Source organism: Sceloporus undulatus, chromosome 6, assembly GCF_019175285.1.
Source record: "Sceloporus undulatus isolate JIND9_A2432 ecotype Alabama chromosome 6, SceUnd_v1.1, whole genome shotgun sequence".
In the NCBI taxonomy this organism is placed as follows: Eukaryota; Metazoa; Chordata; class Lepidosauria; order Squamata; family Phrynosomatidae; genus Sceloporus; species Sceloporus undulatus.
This window is the reverse complement of record NC_056527.1, coordinates 396421-416080: the sequence shown is the minus strand read 5'-3', so window position 1 is coordinate 416080 and position 19660 is coordinate 396421. Positions and strand designations below refer to the sequence as shown.

The 19660-nt window shown below is 54.1% G+C and overlaps 1 protein-coding gene across 1 annotated transcript in view; it reads left to right on the top strand.

Annotated features, from left to right (window-relative positions):
* The window catches only part of KCNH2 (potassium voltage-gated channel subfamily H member 2), a 91656-nt gene that overhangs the window by 29062 nt on the left and 42934 nt on the right, over positions 1–19660 (top strand). Inside the window, exons 3-5 of the mRNA XM_042476709.1 lie at positions 7461–7625; positions 9727–10182; positions 11004–11218. Coding sequence (XP_042332643.1) covers positions 7461–7625; positions 9727–10182; positions 11004–11218 — 836 coding nt within the window. The remainder of the gene's footprint in view (positions 1–7460; positions 7626–9726; positions 10183–11003; positions 11219–19660) is intronic.

The window sequence follows — 19660 nt, the reverse complement described above, 5'->3', positions numbered from 1 at the left end:
GCGGCTGATCCTGGAGCCAAACCTCAGCGGATAAAACGGACCCCCTGGAATAACAAAACGGACAATAAAACACTATAACACTATAAAATGCTAAAAGAATACAATACTAGCCCAGCAGCAGCCGAGCGCAGTAGGGCTCTGCTCCACGGAGGAGCCAAGCTGGAGCAGACCGAGACCTTCAGCCGGTCCTGGGAGCCAGGACATTGCTTCCTCTGGCCAGTCCAGCTGCCCCTCACTCCAAGGATGCCCTTCAAGGATGGATGGATGGATGGATGGCAGGCACTAACACTGAGGCAAGGGCGCCACCTGCTGGCCATCCTGCAGAACTGTCCTGCTCAGCTCCAGGATGGAGAGAAGAAAAGGAGGAGAGGACTGCTCTGGGTTTTCATTGTGTAGAGAGACCTTGCGGCACCTTTGAGACTAGTTGAAATAAAGAAGTGGGCAACATGAGCTTTCGTAGACTTCAGCCTATGTCCTGAGATGCATTCAGTGGAGGAATGCATCTGAGGAAGTAGACGGAGATCTATGAAAACGCACGCTGCCAACTGTTTCCTTTCTTTCAGTTAGTCTCAAAGGTGCTGCTAGAAGATCTCTCTACAAAGGACCTCATCAGACGAGAGAGAATCCCACTTGGAAACAGGATTTACAGGTAGAAAAAGAATCTGCAAATGCGGAAGATCTCCCAAACGGAAACAACACAAAAATAAAGCAAACGGAAAGTGGGCAAAAACAACACCTTTTTACTTTTGGGAACTTCCTGAGTTGTTTTTGTCCACTTTCCGTTCGCTTTATTTTCGCATTATTCCAAAAATTGGGAGAAATGTGCTTGAAAACCCTCCTGCATTTGCTGATTTTTCCCTCCTTCTAAAATGCTGTTTCTGGGTGGGATTCTATCTAGTGGGATCATGAGGCTGATCATGGCGGTCCTAGAGACTGACAGGGCTATGCCTTTCAGTTCTGCCGCTGTGAGTTTCCATGTCCTGCGTCTTGTTCCCGGTCACTTTATGGCCGGCTGCTTCTGGGGGGCAAAGGGGAGGGGGCTAGCCTTTCTGTCTGCATAGACTTCCCCCAGGACCATTATTATTATTATTATTATTATTATTATTATTATTATTATTAACACAGCGCTGTACATACAAGCAATAAAATCGGTAAAAATGAAACCTGCCAATGGTGTAAATTCTACAAAATACATGTAAAACAATAGATAATAATACAAGACAGACTTAGATAAAATAAGCAGACAACAAATTAAAAAGATCAAATATCAAATGCGACAATCGGATAAACAACGGAGCATCTCCATCAAGGCACAGAGCCATGACTCTTCATACAGTCAGCTCTCCAGATCCACAGATTTTTTAACGCAAGGATTCAAACGTCTATGGCTTGAAAATCTTATATGTATACAGACACACTCTCCAAAAAAGCAAACCGTGTTTTTGTTGTTTTATAGAAGGGAAAGCATTTTCCTTTGCCATTGTATGTAATGGGGCTTGAGCACCCATGGATTTTGCTAGACCCAAACCCTCGCAGACGCCAAAGGCTCTCCCCCCACCTTGCATGATTCCCCAGACATTTCCCTGGCGAAGGCCTTTTGCCGCCTTTGGTTGGCCTAAAGAAGGTCTTCCTGGGCGTATGCCTTGGGTCACTGTGGACCTCCCTGCGTTTGTAAAAAAGGGACGGTAAGAAGCGCCAGGAAGACTCAAGGGAGGCTGCTTTGCGGAGGGACTGCGGTGGGTCTCTGCCACCCAAAGAGCACATTTCAGCTCAAGTCTCTCCTTTTTAGAAAGGTAAAATGGAGCTACCAGCAGAAGAGGCGCATAAGGTGCTTTCTCTGATGTTAGGCTCTCACTGTGGAAGAAGGCAAAAGTGCTGACCGTAGAGAAGAGTGCTCCTGAGCATGTCTGGATTGCCTTCCCTGCCCAGTTCCCTCTCTACAGGAGCCAAGATGGAAGGGAAGGCCTCCCAGCTCAGCCAATGAGGCTCTTTAGTGCCATCCCTTCCTAGAAGTCAGACCTTGTAAGAAACTTTCACAGGAAACCAAGGCAGGGAATTGTAATCCACTGGGAAGGGGTTGCTGTTGTTGTTGTTGTTGTTGTTGTTGTTGTTGTCATGGGCTATCATAGAATGAGAGTCCTCCAGGGCCCCTCTGGTCACCCAGAGCCCTGCTCCGCTCTTGCAGACTCAGGACAGCAACTCCCATGCCTTGACTGCCTCCATCCCGGTCGCCTGGCCCTCCTCTTTTCCCACTGATTCCCAGTTTGGTTCATGATACGTCCAAAGCTGGTGTGTTGGCAAGGAGGGAGGTTAGCTCACCAAGGAGGTCATTAGCAGGTTTTGGCATCACTATAAAGAAACGCTTTCCAGTTGGTCTCCCAACAACGGAAGAAGAATGGTATTCTGCAATGAGCCCCAACCAAAGATGGGATTATCCTGTGATAAAGTCCTCCATGAAAGCAAGTGTGAAGTGATGCTCTCAGGAGCGACGGTGGTCCCAACGTCACCCAAAAGCAGCTGGGTTTTCTGGCAGAGATGGGGAAAGACAGGGATTAAAATGCCAATCCTGTGGGCAGCTGCCATTAAAAAGTCTGTTGGACTTGATTAGAAACGGGATCAACAGCAGAGCTGCCAATATCATGCTCTCCTTGCACAAAGCCGTGGTTTGACCACACTGGAGTAACTGGGAGTAATGTATACAGCAGTTTGGGCTGCCAAAGCTCCAAAATGATGGAGGGGCTGAATCAGCTCCCTTTGGGGACAAGGTTACGGGCTTTGCTGCCGTTTTAGGTTAGAAAAAGGAAAGTTAGCAGAGACGTGTACCTTAAGGTCATTTCTGACCTGCAGTGACCCACCAGTCCTGCAGCCACAAGGTTGTGGGTTCGATCCTGCAGGGCTCCATGGTTGACTCAGCCTTCCATCCTTGAAATAGCCCCCAGTTTGTTGGGGCCAATTGTCTCATGGATTATGAACCATGAGAGAGAGCTGATTTCATTGATAAATGATATAAAAATGCCAGTGCCATTGGGTATTGCCATTGATATCGCAGGGTTTTCTTGGCAAGATTTGTTCGGAGGGGCTTTGCTTTTGCCTTCCTCTGAGGCTGAGAGAGTGCGACTTGCCCAAGGCCACTCAGTGGGTTTCATGGCTGAGCAGGGATTCAAACCTTGAGCTTCCAAAGTTATAGTCAAACGCTCAAAACACTACACATCTCTGGCTCTCTTTTCCAACTGTTCAGTTCTAACTTGGGACTAAACTCCAGAGCGGACCCATTGCCCCCACTGACATGGAAGTCGTCCTGCGTTCCTGCACACGCTTCTCTCTTCACCATTTAATATCGTCTTTATTTGTCTCTCCCTGAGATGAATGGGGCTGTTTTGGTTTCTGGCGGGGGGGTGTTCTTTGTTTTTGCCTTTTGGGGTGACTGGAGCCCCTGAAACTCTCAAGCCGTGGGGAAGCTGCTCCGTCCAAACCCTGGCGGAGGTCTGGGCTGTCCGGACTAGAAAGTCCACTTTGCAAAAGGCCAGCAGAAGCCCTGACCCAGAGGCCTGGGGCAAAGTGGGCTTGGCAAGCCATGGGGAGTCTGTGGAGTGGGCAACCCCAAACTATGGAGGGCCACCGTGGTCCCTCCACCTCCAGGGACCAGGACAGGGAGGGACTGGAGAAATGGGGGGTGAGGAACGCAAGTGGCAACCCTCTTTGGAAACTGAAAAGTGAGTTGTGATTTGAGTTGAGGAGCAAAGCCTGGCTCGGTGGCACAGGAGGCATGAATGGAACCCCAAAAGCAACCAGCTGGAGCTCCTGTCTCCCAGATGGCCTAGGTGTCATCCTTGGTCCCTTGGCCCTGAGCCACCAGAGGGGACAGTGTGACCTGCCACCCTCCATGTTGGCCAAACCTGGGCACTGGACACCCCATGCCTTAGCAAGGTCTATGCAGTCACGGGGGGGGGGGGGGATGTTGCTCCAGACCAAGGGCCAAGAATGAGGATGAGGATGTGTTACATGTCCTACATATCCTACATGTCTTAGGTTCAGCCAGTCTGATCACTGATGCCCCAGGCTAACAGTTTGAAGTTGTAAGAGAGTAGATTTTGGTGGGACATTAGAAGGCACTTCTTGACAATGAGAGCAGTTTGGCCATGGACTCAATTGCCTGGCGAAGTGGTGGGTGGTCTCCTTCTCTGGGATGGTCTCCTTCCAAAAAGAGGCTGGACATCCACCTGCCATTGGAAATTCTTTGGCTGGGGGTTGGACTCTATGGCCCCTGAAGCCCTTCCAATTCTGTGGCTCTGTGGCATGATGCCTCTGCGTCCTATCCTTCTGAGTCTACCTCTCCTCTGTCTCTGTTCCCTTATCTCTCTTCCTTAGCTTCTCTCCTGTCCTCCCATCCTCCCTTCCATGCCAGAGGTCAGTGTGCCTCCTGCCTGCTTTCCCCGTTGCCAGGGCAGTGCTCCTGGACCTGGCCATATTTAGGCATGAAATCCCTGCTGCTCCAGCTCCCACCGCCAGGACCCACAGCCGCCCCGCTGCCTCCTTCCGCCAACTTTCCCCCTGTTTTGCTGTGGTCACTGTCCATCCGTGTCTAAGGACCAGCCTTGCATGCCCCATGGCATTGCCCCCTTGCCTGGCACAGGTCATCGGCTGGTCACTCCCCACCCAGGCAGACTCAGTGCCAGTGGGCATCCGCTGTGTTTGGCCTTGGCCCATGGCCTGGTGGTGAGTACCAGATGTGCCCGGCCTCTCCTCCTGCCCAGGGCTTTATCTCACCTGGGGAGACTGGTGCTGCCATCACCTGGGAACCCACCAGGAGGGCAGCAAATGCCCCACACACATCCCCCCACTGGGCCTGGCAAGGGAAGAGCAGTGGATTCGGTTCATTTCTTTGTTGTGTTTCCCCTTAAAGAACTGGGCACTGGGGTCTGTCCTGCCCAGAAAGCCCTTGCTAATTCCACACATTGGGCGGGGGAGTGGGGATGGCATTGGAGCAAACAATGCCCTTTGTGCATGCTCAGTGATTCCCCTTTAATTTGTGTGTGGAATGCAGGGGAGTTCTAGGCAATTGCTGCCAACATCCCTGCAGGGTAGGGCTCCTTCCCTTGCAGGGTTCGTCTCTCAGGGGTTTGGGGGGCTAGCAAGTTATGGAGGGGGCCACTGAAGTCGACCTTGAGAGACTGCTGTTGTTTTGGGGGGGGATCAGGTGTGTTGGGTCCAGATGCCAGAGGATGCCTGAGCAGAAGCTGTGACTGAGGACATTTCTCCTGTTCTACTCATTCTCAGTGCTTGGGAAAGTTACTTTCTTGGAGTATGCTCCCTGAGTTCAGGGAGGAAACTCCAAACAGCCACAAAATAGTAACGTTCCCAAACTTTTGCTCCGGGGGGGGGTGTTGTAAATTCTGCCCGGTGGCAATTACTAATCCCAAATTGGCAGATAATGTTGTTCCATCTTCATTCTGAGCAGGAAGGAGAGCTGCGCCCAATCCTGGTGTTTGGGGGTTTCTTCTGGGAAGAAGGGGATTCCCTGTACATGCTCAGAGGCTAGCTCTCCTTGGCCAGGGTGACCAGATGCCCTCACCACAAAGGAGGACAAGGCACCACAAAATGTAGGACATGCAAGAAAAAGTGTGGGACAAGACAAAATGAAAGCTAGGCACACTAATATAAAATATAAATTCATGCTTCTTGGTTGTGCTCAAAATGGAGGACATTTTGAAATGCCTCCTGGGCAGAAGGTTGAAATGTAGGACATGTCCTGGGAAAGGAGGATGCCTGGTCACCTTGTTCTTGGCGCATTTTGGGTTTGGGCCTTGACTTCAGCAATGCTCCTCACTGGCACCTGAACACTTGGATCTCCTGAAGGCCGGCCCTGGGTGCGAGTTTATGTGTGTGTGTGTTGGGTCCAGAGCACCTGTCAGCCCCACCTGGCTCCAGAGCTCTTTCTCAGTGCTAAGGGTGCCACTGAGCATGTGCAGAGTACCTTTGCCCCTATGCATTCCCAAAGCTTTCATTGCTGAGGGGCCCCCACAATGTTGTCCCATGGCTGTTTCTCTCTGCCACCCCCAGCCTTGCAAAGGCTTTGCAGTCTGACAAAGTGGGAGGGGGCCGAGGGTCCGTCCTTGGTCTCCCCTTGGTCTCGGATCTCTGGGTTGGGGGAGAGGCTGGAGGGCCGTGGGGCAGGGGGCCTGGGGGGCCTTTAAGCAGATTCTGGGAAGATTGCACTCGGAGGGCTCCAAATCCTCCTCTGGAAATGAGGTCAGGACAGCTGCGTGTCCAGTTCTCCCACAGCCCTCTCCCCCCCCCCCTCAGTGAGGCTTGGACCTTCACGTCTTGGCTGCAAAGTCTGCCCCCAACCCACCCACCCCCCATTTAGGAGGCCTCCTCCTCCATCTCTCCTTCCCTTCCTCCTCCCCTCCCTCTTTTGTTTTTTTGGGGGATTGAGAGAGGCTGCCCTCCTTGGTGCCAGCCATTGGGTGCAAAATAGCAAAGGACAGCAGCTGGAACTTGGGCTTCTGCCTCCCACAGATGGGTGTGTTTGTGTGCGTGAGATAATCCCCCAGTTCCAGTTGTGCCGGATTAGCGCCACAGCTGTTAAAAATGCTCTGGCGGGATTATGTCCTGCCCGGCCTCATCATAGCCCCCCCCCATCCTTCTGCCCACTGCAATGCCAGGCTCTTTCCTGCGTCTGGCACCATGACCCATGCTGCGCAAGAGGCTAATGCGAGGGAGGTGCCCATTAGGATGTGCATAATCTCACTGCTACAACCACAACAGAAACTGTGCATATGTGGAAGAAGGGGGCTGAGAGAGCGTGGCCTGGCTAAGGGGCACTGGGGCTGGAGCCGGCCCCACACTCGCCTCCCTTGTAGGTCTCAGCCTTTGCATTGCAAAATCACCCTTTTGGTGGCAATGGTGATCTCCCTCCCATCCGTTCCCACTTTGAACCCATGTTTGAGTGTGTGCAAGAGAGAAAAAGATGTGGCCAGGGTCAGACAGAGAGTCAGTGGCAGGGCTTCGCTCGGTGGTCTCTGACCCCTTTGGCCAGCTTTCCTTGGGTCATTGTGGGCGACTCTCCCCACCTTATAGAATCATAGTCTCTTTCTTCTCCCCAAAGGGCTGCGCTGTGCAGGAAAGGGACTGCCTCCATTGCCACACATTGTCCTCCTTGCTTTGAGAAGGCCAGTGACCCTGGTCTCCAGCCCCTAAGGCACAGTTTTATGCCACCTGCAGAGACTCTCTTCCCATCCTTTATCATGCACACAGTGCTATGGCATACAGTACACACTGCACATCAGTAGCAGTTTAGTCTCACTTTAATTGCCCTCGCTCTCTCCTGGTTCATCCTGGGATTTGTAGTGAAGGGGCCACTGCCACTCTCTGGTGCTCCCCTTCTTCCCCTTCCTCTGGAGTCCTGAACTGGGGAGAGGGATTTATGTCCCCCATTTCTCTCCCCCCTCCAACTCCAGGCAGCTGCTTCCTCTGCCTGGTGGACGTGGTGCCGGTGAAGAACGAGGATGGGGCCGTCATCATGTTCATCCTGAACTTCGAGGTGGTGATGGATCGGGACCTGCTGACCAGTCCAGTCAAGAACACCAACCACTGGGTCTCCCCGGCCGCTTGGCTCCCCACAGGTGCGTAACATGGCTTCCTCCCCACCGTTGCCCCACTGGCTGGGTCATGAGGGAGCTCTCTAGGGGTGAGGAACGCCCCCCCAGCCCAAAAAGAAGGTCCAGTGGATGTGGCTTTGGGCTGAACACCTCAGCCAACCCCGACCCCCAGTTCCCACAGAGGAAGCCCAGATTTCTCCTAGTTCTATGGATGTGACAACAATTCCATTGATGCTGAGCTGAGCCTTGCTGCCTTTTCAGCCCTGAGCTGAAAAGAGTTACTTAGAATCATAGAATCGTAGAGTTGGAAGAGACCGCACAGGCCCTGATCCAGTCCAACCCCATTCTGCCATGCAGGAAACCCAAATCAAAGCATCCCCAGCAGATGGCCATCTAGCCTCTGCTTAAAGACCTCCAAGGAAGGAGACTCCACTACACTCTGAGGAAGGAGTTCCACTGTCGAACAGCCCTTACTCTCAGGAAGTTCTTCCTAATGTTGAGGTGGAATCTCTTTTCCTGCAGCTTGCATCCATTGCTCCGGGTCCTGTTCTCTGGAGCAGCAGAAAACAAGCTTGCTCCCTCCTCAATATGACATCCCATCAAATATTTAAACAGGGCTATCATATCACCTCTTAACCTTCTTTTCTCCAGGCTAAACATCCCCAGCTCCCTAAGTCTCTCCTCATAGGGCATGGTTTCCAGACCCTTCACCATTTTAGTCGCTCTCCTTTGGACACATAGCTCCAGTTTCTCAATGTCCTTTTTGAATTGTGGTGCCCAGAACTGGACACAATATTCCAGGTGGGGCCTGACCAGAGCTCTGGTCCCAGCAATGATGGGGCACTGGGGATTCTGGGGCCAGTAGTACAAAAAAGGAACTTCTCCAATCCTGGTCTACCTCCAGACCTTAAGCCAGTGCTCCACCTTATTTATTTACTCATGTGGCATGAGGAAAAGGATGAGGATGTCTTCCAGCTGGGATCCTTCCCTGTTCGGGCATCACTTCTTCCACCTTTCCTCTTACAGCAGAAAGAGAAGGGCCTATTATATTTGATGAATTCATTAATAAATATCCTACCTTTCTGCCAATATGGGACCTAAGGTGCTCACGACACAAAACGAAAAGTAAAACAAAGTGCAGCTAAAAGCAATAATAATACTAAAAATAATGTAAGCAACAACAACCAGATAAACATCCTATGAAAAACAGAGCAACCGTTTAAATGCAATTAAAATGTAACATTGACATCACAGCATGCTCACATGCAAGACCTGTTCAAAGACCCATTAAAAGAACTTCTGGTGGTGGGTATCCCCTTCCTTAGCCAGGCTGGTCCTCAGGCAAGAGACATGTGTGCTGGAAAACTAAACCAGCTCCAATTAAAGTAGACCCATTCAGTCAGCTGAGTCAAAACAAAGGCAGATCTAATTGAGGCAGTGGTTCTGTTCAAGCTGGGACTAAAAAGGAGGACTGAGGATGTTGCCTGCCCCACCTGAAGCCTTGCCACCTTGGTAGAGCATGGCAGGGCAGGAATCGTCTGCCTGTCCAGATGTGGTGAGACTCCAAGCATTCTGCACATCAGCTGCGCTGGCCACAGGGATGCTGGAACACGTGCTCCCAACAACATCTGGAGGGCTGTGCAGTTCTCATCCCTGTGCAATAGACCTCAGTCTCCACAGGAGGAGGCGCTGAGAGACTCTGAGGGCCACCTCTGCACCACAACGAGGCAGCGGAGTAGGACTCAGTGGAGGCTGCAGTTACAATGGGGTGCAAATTGAACATGGACCAGTCCAGGCTTCCAATGCATTGTGCCCGACTCGTGAGAAGCTAACAGCAGGCCAGCTGCTTGACGGAGGGTGCCTTTGGGGGTGCATTCCTGGCAGGGGCTGGACTACATGCCCTTTGGGGATTCTGTCCAGCTCGATTCTGATTTGAGATGTCCATCTCTGTCAAGGATGCCTTTAGCAGTGGCAGGGGCTGGAGCAGTTGGCCCTTGGGTTCCTCCCAGCCCCATGATTCCAGGTGGGCTTCTGGAAGGTCAGACTATCCAGATGAGGCTTTTTGGGGGGTGTCTTCCACTTCCTCTAACTGCCCCCCATCTTGTCTGGTGTCTCCCCTTCCCAGGCCGTGGCAAGTCCTTCCGGCTGAAGCTGCCGGCGCTGCTGGCTCTGGCGGGCAGCAAGCAGTCGCTCCCACAGGATGACCCGGACGAGGCAGTGGTGGTGGACTTCTCCAAGCAGAGCAGCGAGTCAGTGGCCCTGGACGAGGTCACCTCCTCCCTGGACAACCATTGCCTAGGATGCGGGGGGCCTGGGGAAGACCGCCAGGCCCTGATGCAGCCCGAGGGGGAGGAGAATGGAGGAGGCGGAGGGGGCTTGGAGCCCCCAGTCACCCACTCCTCGCCCCGGACAGAGAAGGCCCGGCTCAACCTGGATGCTTCCTTCTCCAACTGCAGCCTGACGCGCAGCCGCTCGCGCGAGAGCTTCTACAGCGTGCGCCGGGCCTCCTCCGTGGACGACATTGAGGCCATGAAGGGCGAGAGCGATAAGGGCCGGGGCCACAGCCGCCATGCCAGCACAGGTAGCCCACATGGAGAGGAGGGTGGCACATGGGAACCCTGGTGCTCACTGCCCAAAGTCACCCAAAGGCAACTGATCCATCTTTCCATCAACAACAACGGTTTTGCTCTTGTGATGAGAGAAAAAGGCATGCATAGCAATAGGGAGACATGGGAGGAAGGCAAGCAGAAGATGAGGGGTCTGGAGCCCACTCTTCCCTTGGCCAACAGCATGACCCAGATGGCCCTCTCTGACTCCCCAGATCTGGCTATTGGAGGGGTTGGTTGGGACCAGGGAGGAAGGGAGAGCCTGCTCCTGAAGTCCTCTCTACCTTCGTGGTAAATGGAGGCCCACAGTGGGAGGGTGGCTTCTTTGCCCTGGGCGAGGGAGGTGGGCAAGGCCATGGGGAGCTTGTAAGGGGGGGCAGTCCTCAGAGGGCTTGTGGCACGGAGGAGAGCAGTGGTGGCCCAAGGGGTGGTCCTGGAACCAGTTCCAGCCCCTGGAGAGTTTCCAGGACAGAAGGAAGCCCTTTTGGCCAGTGGGCACAAATTTGGTGCCAGTCCCTGGAAGGTTAGGAAAATACTGCTGATCTTTGACATCATATCGTCTGAGAAGCAGAGGACCAGTTAGGGGTCTGCTCTCTTCTCCACACCAAGAAATCATGCCCACCTGGAGTGGCACTAATGCTGGGTGGCTCATCTCCAAGGCCCTTTGGGAGAGTTATGGCAATTCTGTGCTCGCCTCAAGAGCACATGCCCAGTGGTGGGAGTGGGTCGGGGGAGATTGCAGAGCCTTTGCCCCACTCCTCTCTCATCGGCTCTTCTCCCTCTGCGCTCTCGGCAGGTGCCATGAACAACGTCCGGAGCCACTTGCTCAACTCCACCTCCGACTCGGACCTCATGCGCTACCGGGCCATCAGCAAGATTCCCCAGATCACCCTCAACTTTGTGGACTTCAAGGCGGAGGCCTTCCTGACCTCACCCTCCAATGAGAAGGAGATCATCGCCTCCAGCAAGCTCAAGGACCGTACACACAACGTCACCGAGAAGGTCACCCAGGTGAGCCAGGCAGGAGGCAAAGGGGCAGGCGGGCATGGCATTTGTGCCTTGAAACACTCCTTCCTCCAGGCCTGGGGTTGGCACTCATGCTTATTGCCATTCTTGTGCCAAGTTGGTTGGGATGGGCCAAGGTCAAGGCCTGGTGCTCTTGGTTTTTGACAAAGGGAGCCGTGGGAACTGCATTCTCATTACACAACTATGGCACTTTGGTTCAGCTCTGACTACCATCAGGACTCCATCCTACAGAGATCTGGTATTTAAGATCCATGGCCATAGAGCTCCGCTCACCCATCAGATTGCAAGATTCTGTGGGATGCGGCAGTTAAGGTGCCACCCAAGCCCTATAATTGTGTGGGATGAAGAGACCCATCCGGACATCCCTTGGGGGCAGGGGGCCCTCCTTAGCCTGCAGCTCCCTCAGAGCAAACAGGACCCCCAAGCTTCACATTGTGGGAGGGGCTGTTTGCAAGTCTCCACTTTGGTTGTCTGTGTCTGGGGGGATGCATTGGGGTCCTTCAGGGGGACCCTGAAGGACCAGAGTTCTCTAAACCTGGGAAGGGCCACATGTGTCTCTACTTCCACCACAGCACCTTCCTCGCTATCTCTGTCTGGCAGCTGCTTTGTAGGTCCAGAAGGTCAGACTGGCTGGAGACCATTTGCACATTGCACCTGGTGTGTGGGGGTAGGTGTGTGTTGTGTTTTTGCATGCACAGAGGTTTGTGAGCATTGTTGTCCCCGTTGTGTTCCTTCCTGGATGGTCCCCGGGAGCAAGGCTGAAATCCTGTGTGCAGCTCAAGAGTTTGGCTGAACCTAGGTAGAATGAAGGCCTGGGTATTTGTGTGGACCAATGAACATGCATTCACTTTATGGAATCATGGGAAGCATAGGGCCCTCTTTGGTGCTATGAGTGTGAATAATTAAAGAGGAGCATCTAGGAAGAGAGCTTCATCTTTTCCTTCCCTTCTTTCCTACCTCCTCAGGTGCAATGGGATGCAGGGAGGAATAAATGGAGGTTTAAACCAGGAGTTGAGAGTATCAATTCTTTTGGGAAGGGGTCTTGAGTTTGAGTTGGGGAATCCTGCTCCAGTTTTCCTCATGTCAATGGTGTGTGTGTATGTGTGTGTGATCTCTCTCTCTCTCTCTCTGGTGTGGCTCTGAGGAGGGGTTCCAGCTATCTTGGACTGGTTCTACTGGTGGAAACTTTTTGTGGCACTTCTGCCAGGGCTGGGGCTCAACTGGGGTCCCAGTTCAAGTGGCAGCTTTGGGGAGGCTGAGAGTGATGGAGGGGGGAACGTGCCTGCCTCCCACCCCCTTTAGCCCCAATTGGGGTCTGGACTGACTGGATGGTTTGGCTGAAAGAGAGGCGGTCAGCACTGCCAGGGAGGAAGACCAGACCAGGAGGCCAGATGAGGTGAGCCAAGCATGTCCCAGTGGTCAGTGCCTGCGGGTGACGCTTCTACATGTGCCAAGGATGATGGGCATCTTTTTGGTTTGGGAGGGGGGTGCTGGCTGGCATCTTCTGCTGCTCCTTTTGCAACCTGGATCTCCATCTGCCCCCCTCCCCCCCCTTGGAGAAAGACCTCTGGACCATTGGGAGCTGCAAGGGGGCCAGGCTGGGGCGATCGGGAGGAAACCCCATAGAGAGCCCCCCTCCCACACTCCCCACATGTGTTTGCATTATCTGTTCTAAAGGGAAAGGAAGATGGGTGGAGGGCAGCACAGGAAATGGCTCAGGGCATCATCGTCATCATCATCATCGTCATCGTTTTTGTGGGTTTTTCGGGCTCTGTGCCCATGTTCTAGCAGAGTTTCTTTCTGACATTTCGCCAGCATCTGTGGCTGGCATCTTCAGAGAAGAATGCCAGAATGACGATGCCAGCCACAGATGCTGGCAAAATGTCAGAAAGAAACTCTGCTACAACATGGCCACAGAGCCCGAAAAACCCACAAAAAACTATGGATGCCAGCCATGAAAGCCTTCGACTTTATCATCAATTATGTTTATTTCTATCCCACTTTCAGAGGGCAGCGGAGTCTCCTTCTTTGGAGGTCTTTAAACAGAGGCTGGATGGCCATCTGTCAATGGGGGGCTTTGATTGAGAGTTCCTGCATGGCAGAATGAATGGGGTGGGACTGGATCAGGGCCCTTTTTGGAGTCTCTTCCAACTCTTATGATTCTATTCTATGATTTTATCATTCTTCCCAAAACTGGGAGTCAAAGTAGCTTACAATTTGAAAGGTCTATATGAATACAAACATATAAAAAATGAACGTTAAACTAGAATTCAACTATTCCCAGTACTAAGATGTATTATTTATTTTCTTTCTACACCTCCTTTCTTCTCAAATTGACCCAAAGCAGCTTACAAAAAGACAATTTAGCCCTCCAGTTAAAAGAATAAAATGCAATTAGAAAAAGCAAACACAGTTTAAAACAATATTGCCCTCTCGCCAGCCCAGTCTTTAAAACAGTGGTTTCAAAACATCAGCTCCCAGAATTCCTGACTACTGTATTGGCAAACTGGCTGGGGATTCTGGGAAATGAAGTCCAAAACACTTGGAAGACCAAAGATTGGGAATCACTGCTTTAAAACTTCTACTTTGAAAAGCCTGTCCGAATGAAAAGGTTTCCCTGTCCAAATGGAGGACAACAAGGATGGGCCCTTTCTGGCAGGGAGTCCCAGAGTTTGGGGGCAACCTCTGAGAAGGCTCTCCTTCCTGGCATCCCCACCAGCCAGACCTGTGACGTTGGTGGGAGTGACCACCAGCCTTGGTCCCTTGCGCCTTGTGTGGTCTCTTCGAATGGCCCCCGGGGCACCTGGAGAAACCATGCCTTTCCCAGCCCCACCTGGAGAGGCATCTAGAGGCACAGCCATGCTCACACCTGCAGAGAGAAGGAGACAGAGAGCAAAAGATGGAGCCTGCCACAGAGCTGTGGCACCATGTGGATCATGCCCTTCAGGCTGGTCAGGCAGGGGCAGGGGCGCAGGGGCAGTGGGAGCACTGGCCAGTGTCTTCCGTGCGTCCCTCTCCCACACTGGTCCTTCCTCATGGCTCCTTTCTCCCACCACCACAAAAAAAAAAGCATTGTGCGCTGTCCAGACAGAATGAGGCTACCTCCTGGTACTGAGATGGTATGGTGGTATGTCTGGTCAGGGGCACGCGCTTTGCCCCTTGCTCACGGCAGTTGGCAGCTCCATCACGGGCCGAGCGCACATCGTCCTAATGAGGGAGAGGCTGCCGGGGGGCAGAGGGGTCACCTGCGCACTAATTTGCATGTATACAGACTAACACGCATGTGCTTCCATCAAAGGCCTCCCTCTGTACGTGCACAAGCCAGTTGTGTACCCAGGTGTGTGAGGCTCGCATGTGATGTAGTCACATGAGGTTCGTAGCAGAAACTCATCTGCCCATCCCCGTGCACCTGGGTGCACTCCTGCATGTTTGGCATGCTCTCCTCCACTTGCCTGCTCCAGAGATGCAATGAGAGGACATATAAAAGCTACAGGAGTAAATCACACCATGGCATGTATAGGTTTAGGGAAAGTTCATGCAACGTGGTTGCATGGTCTTGCACACTTAGGACTGCACATTACTTGATGCTCACAGAGTTTTGAGACAGTTGCACTACTAATTAGTGAATTTCAGCCAGATATGCCTGTCTGTCTGCATGCCCAGTGTGCAAGGCACACCTGCACACGCACATCCATTTGGACAAAAATACCCAGCTGCTTCCACAGTGGACCACAAAACCCTTGCTCACTTAAAGAAGATACCCACCCATGGGATTCTGGTGGTGGTGGTGGGCTTGGGTCCTCTGGCCTGCTCACAGAGTTCCCTTTTCCCTTCCCTGCTCCACCTGTTGTCCCCCCCCCCCATCCATAAGGAGCCAGAGAACAGCCCTGTTTGCCGTGGGTCATCCGTCCTCTTGCCCTAGAGCAGAGAGCAGCAATGCTTCCCTGCCCTTCCTGCTCAGCATTAGTGAAGTGCTGCTGCTGCATTGATCTGTTGTCAGGAGCACGATGCGGGAAGGGTGGCCCAGCTGGGTCATACCAGGGGCACCTATGGCAGGGAAGGTCTGGGGCCAGAGAAGGCACTGCTGGACGTGCCCCACAGGCTCCGACAAGGTGGGAACCGTGAGTCTGGGGAGTAATGGGGTGCAGCATCACACCAAGTCCCTTGGAGCTGGCTCAGGTTCAGATCTTCCCCAGCTCCGCTCTCCCTCTTAGCACCATGTCCCCATAAATCCACGATTAATGCAAAATCCATAGCACAGCAGTAGATTTATTTGCATTTCCAAAGAGGCAGTCAGGACAGTCTTTGCTGCAAAAGTGGCAGAGGCTCATGGGATCTTAGCAGGGGAGGGATTGCAATCTGTCCTCACCCCCTTCTGAGAAGCAGGAAGCCACCGCCTTTTAAGCGCCCAGAGAGGTGGGCTTCCAACCTTGGCTTTAGAGGTTCCCCAGCACCCTAAAGCCTAACAAATGCATTCAAGCATGTGCTTTAAGGGCACTAGAATCTGCTTCATCAGATGCATGAAGTGTGATGCAGAATTTCTAATAAAGACACCAGTGAAGGGTGGGTTGGGAATTGGATGGAGGACAGCAAGGTCAGAGGGGAGAGAAATGCAGAAAGTCCTGGTGGAGAGAAATGAGCAAAGGTTGCCATCTTGGACACCCATCTCTGGGGAGTGCTTTGGTTGTGCATTCCTGCATGGCAGAAAGGGTTGGACTATATGGCCCTTGTGGTCCCCTTCCATCTCCATGATTCTGAGACTCTGTGCCCAGGGCAGGCAGGAGCTCTTGCGTGATGCGCTGGAGGGACTTCAGGGCCTGGATTCAGGAGGAGGAGGACTCTCGCTTTCCCCTCCAGCCTGGCTTGGGGGGGGCCCTCTGGTGGGTCCCCCCCCCCCCAGCTGCTTCATGGAGCAGGTGATGTGCTTCCGCAAACAATAGATGCAAGTATTTCGGCTGGGAGTTTCTGCTGAAGAGAGTGGATTTTGTGGGTTTTTTCTATATGGGTGTGGAGGTAGCAGCTGTTCAGTTTTCAGGAGGAAGTGCCCATTATGCCCATTAAGCTAACCTCATTGTGGGGCCATTATGCCCCATGTCCGGGCGTGGACCTCTTGGGCCGCCTGGAGCCCTGATGGAAGGGACCTTCTAGGACGGTGATTTTTGGCGGATGAGCCCAGACCACAAAGAGGTTCTCCTTGGGGCTTGGGAGGAGAAGAGGCCAGGAGCTGAGGAGGCTGCATCCTTAGCATCCTGTGCCACCATGCGCGTGCCTTTGAAATGTTCTGTCCAAAGGTGAAATCATGAGGGGGTTAGGGGTCGAGGAGCTGAGGGTGCCGCAACTCCAGCTGGAAGGGTATTTTGGGCACTTGCCATCCATCTCGGGGGAGAGAAGCAGGAGGAAGCCCCCACCAGGATGCTTTGGGGCAGTCCTTGACCTCTCCAGGCCAGAGGTCTTCTGGCCAAACAAGAGCAGGGACTGCCTTGCCGAGAAGCCTCCTGCAGCAGCATGGTCTCCCATGGAGCAGGTCACAGGGACAGGTTGCTCTGCTGGACATTTCAAAGAAAAAGGCCTGTTTTGGACTTCTGGTTTAGGTAATTTGGTCAGTCCCTGGAGGGGTCCCAGGACAGGAGATTGGCCCCAGACCTGCCACAGCCCCCCCCCCACAGTAAGGGGGTCAGGGACGTAGCTAGGATTTAGGAGGAGGGAGCAGACTAAGTGCCACCATTATAAGGGCTTGAGTGCGTGGCGCAGCAGCACACACCATTCATTTTTCTAATGGAAAGGGGGGTCCGGACACCAAGAACCCCCCCCCCTTGGCTACATCCCTGGGGGGGTCTCCCCTGAGAGTTAGGAAGGTATTTTCTCTGGAAGTCATTGGCATCATGTAAGCATCCTGGTGCTTTGGGGGTCTGAAGTCTGCATAGCCAGCAACTCAGTCGAGATTCTGCCTGTGCCTGAAATTATGGGATGCCTGTCAGTGGTTGGTTGGTGTGTTTTGGGGGCCGACAGAGAGGAGGGGCTCCTCTGGGGTCTCCCTGTGGGTTTGGTCTTGCACATGTGGGTGCATGTGATTCTCTCCCATGTTGTGTTGGGCCCTCTGCTCTTTCTCATTGGGACCAAGGCCAGCGGCCTCCCTGGCCTGGCGTGGGAGTCTAGCGTCCTTCCCCCGCTCTGCGTCATGGCCTTCTCCGGCCGCTTGGCGTTGGCAGGCCTCCTTCGCAATTGTGCCAGGATTGCCCCTGAGGGTGCCAAGCAGTGAACGGCTTCACATTTTGTGAGTTTACCTGCAGATTCTCCCAGTCTGGTTGGACTTAGTGGGGACAGAAGCACCCCGTGTGGAAACGGAATCAAGGGTTACCACCATTGGGAAGCGTCTGTGCAAAAATGCCTCTCTGTGGCGCTGAGCGGACATTGGCAGTCTGGGCGAGGGCTGTCCAGGGAGGCACCCGTTGGAAGGATGCTTGTTGTGCCCTGGTGCAATGTCAAAGTGTCACGGTCTCAGCATTCCTGGGTCACTATCAGTCAAGAAAGCAAGCCTTGAGTCCACACTGGCATTGTGTTGGGTGTCCATAGACTCATAGGATCATAGAGTTGGAAGAGACCACCAGGTCCCTCCAGTTCAGCCCCGTGTCATGCAGGAAATCACAATCAAAGCATACCCTCATTTAGTGGGGCAGGGGACAGGGAGAAAGAGGTGCCTCTGCCCGGCGGCTGTGACTGGACTGAGAGCCAAGTCCAGGGGCTCCCAGGGAGGGAACCCTTCTGTTTGGGGGGAGCAAAGTGGGCATTGCAAATGATCTGCCAGGTGCCTTGACTACTTGGTGGGATGCAGGTGTCTCCAGATCTCCCAGATGTCAAAGGGTCGGCAGGTGCAGAGAGTCAGCCTGCAAAGGGCTCCTGTGGCCCCCCTTTGAGGCTACCTGGAAGCATGAGCTTTCCTCGGCTGGAGAGGCAGAGAGGACCCCAGAAAGAGGGACATCCAGAAGCCGGGAGGCAGCTGAGGCTCCTTCTTTGGGGCAGCCTTTATTTGGGGGGGGGGCTGGATTAAGGGCCCTTGGGGCCCCTTCCAACCCTGGGTTTCTGTGAACCCTGGAGAAGTTCCACCAAAACAAGAGGGAGAATTTCCTGGCTGTAAGAGCAGTTTGTTGGAGGGAGGAATGGCCTCCCTCGGAGGGCTCTCCTTCTCAGCAATGGCAGCTTTGGAGGAAGGGAGGAGGATGGAGACAGGGTCGGACTCAGGGCGCCCAGTCTGGGAAGGGCCCCCCTTGCCCTGCCCTTGCCACCTGGGAGGGAGGGGGGGAGTCTCCCCAGAGATGGCCTTGGCCTTCAGGGCCCCCCTGGGGCCCCTTCCCTCCCTGAGACCGGCCCCACTTCCCCCACAGCCTCCCTCCCTCCCTCCCTCTGGAGAAGCAAAGGCCAAGTGGGCCGCAGTCTTCCCGGGGCTTCGTGCTGCTTCCCTTCTGGGCCCTGGCAGCACCCTAGAAGCCCTTTTTCTTGGGGCGCTTGTGCCCAGGGCACCCACTTGTGCCAGGAGGGCGGGGCAGGGCAGGGGCCGGGGGGGTCCAGCAGGGACCCCCTTCTCCCTCCTCCCCGCGCCGCCTGCCTTCTCCCTCGGGGTGGGGGCTCCTCCTCCGAAGGTGACCGACAGTGGAGAACCTTGTGAGCCCAACTATCGGCACTTCCGAGCCACGTCCCCCCTCGGCGGGGAGGCGCTCTGCTGGCTCTGGCTCTCGGCTTCTCCTCCCTCCGCCCCTGCTCCTTACCCATCTGCCTCCTCCGACAGGATCGTCCCTCCTTCCTTGCCGGCTCTCTCCGTCCTCCTTGCCTCGGCCTGTTGCCTCCCGGGCTGCGGCGCGCTGGCTCTGGCTCTTCCCTGCTGCCCCTAAGCCCCTCTTGGCTTGGAGATATCCCCCCAGGCCATCGGAGGCCAAAGGCGAGGTTCCGGATTAGCCGCCCGCATCTCCTAGCCTCGTGGTGCCCAAGAGGTACCAAGTAGTCCTCTCGCCCACAATTTCGCCGTCCCCCCCGGGTGGTCAGGCCAGTCAGAACTGAAGAAGAGACTCTCTCGATCGGCCCCGGATGTCCGCTGGTAGGGGGTAGGACACAGCCTTATGTTAACCCCACCACCCACTCCTCCCGAGGATCTCCCTCTCCTCCTCTCGCGAGTTTGGATTCAATCTAAGGGGCCACACTGCTGCGAGGGACAGCATGCCATGGGAGGCTCACGGATACAAGGGTGTCACCCAGGGTCATCTAGACCACCCCCAATTGGGGGGCAGGAGAAGGAGTATCAGGTATGGGTGTCTAGGGTGGGTACTCTGCGCCGCCCAAAGCAGCCCTGCCCTCCCTGGTCATCCAGCCCCCACAATGCCCCCTCCTCCAAATAGGCAGCATCGGGTCTCTTCCTGCCTTCCTTCCTTCAGGGCC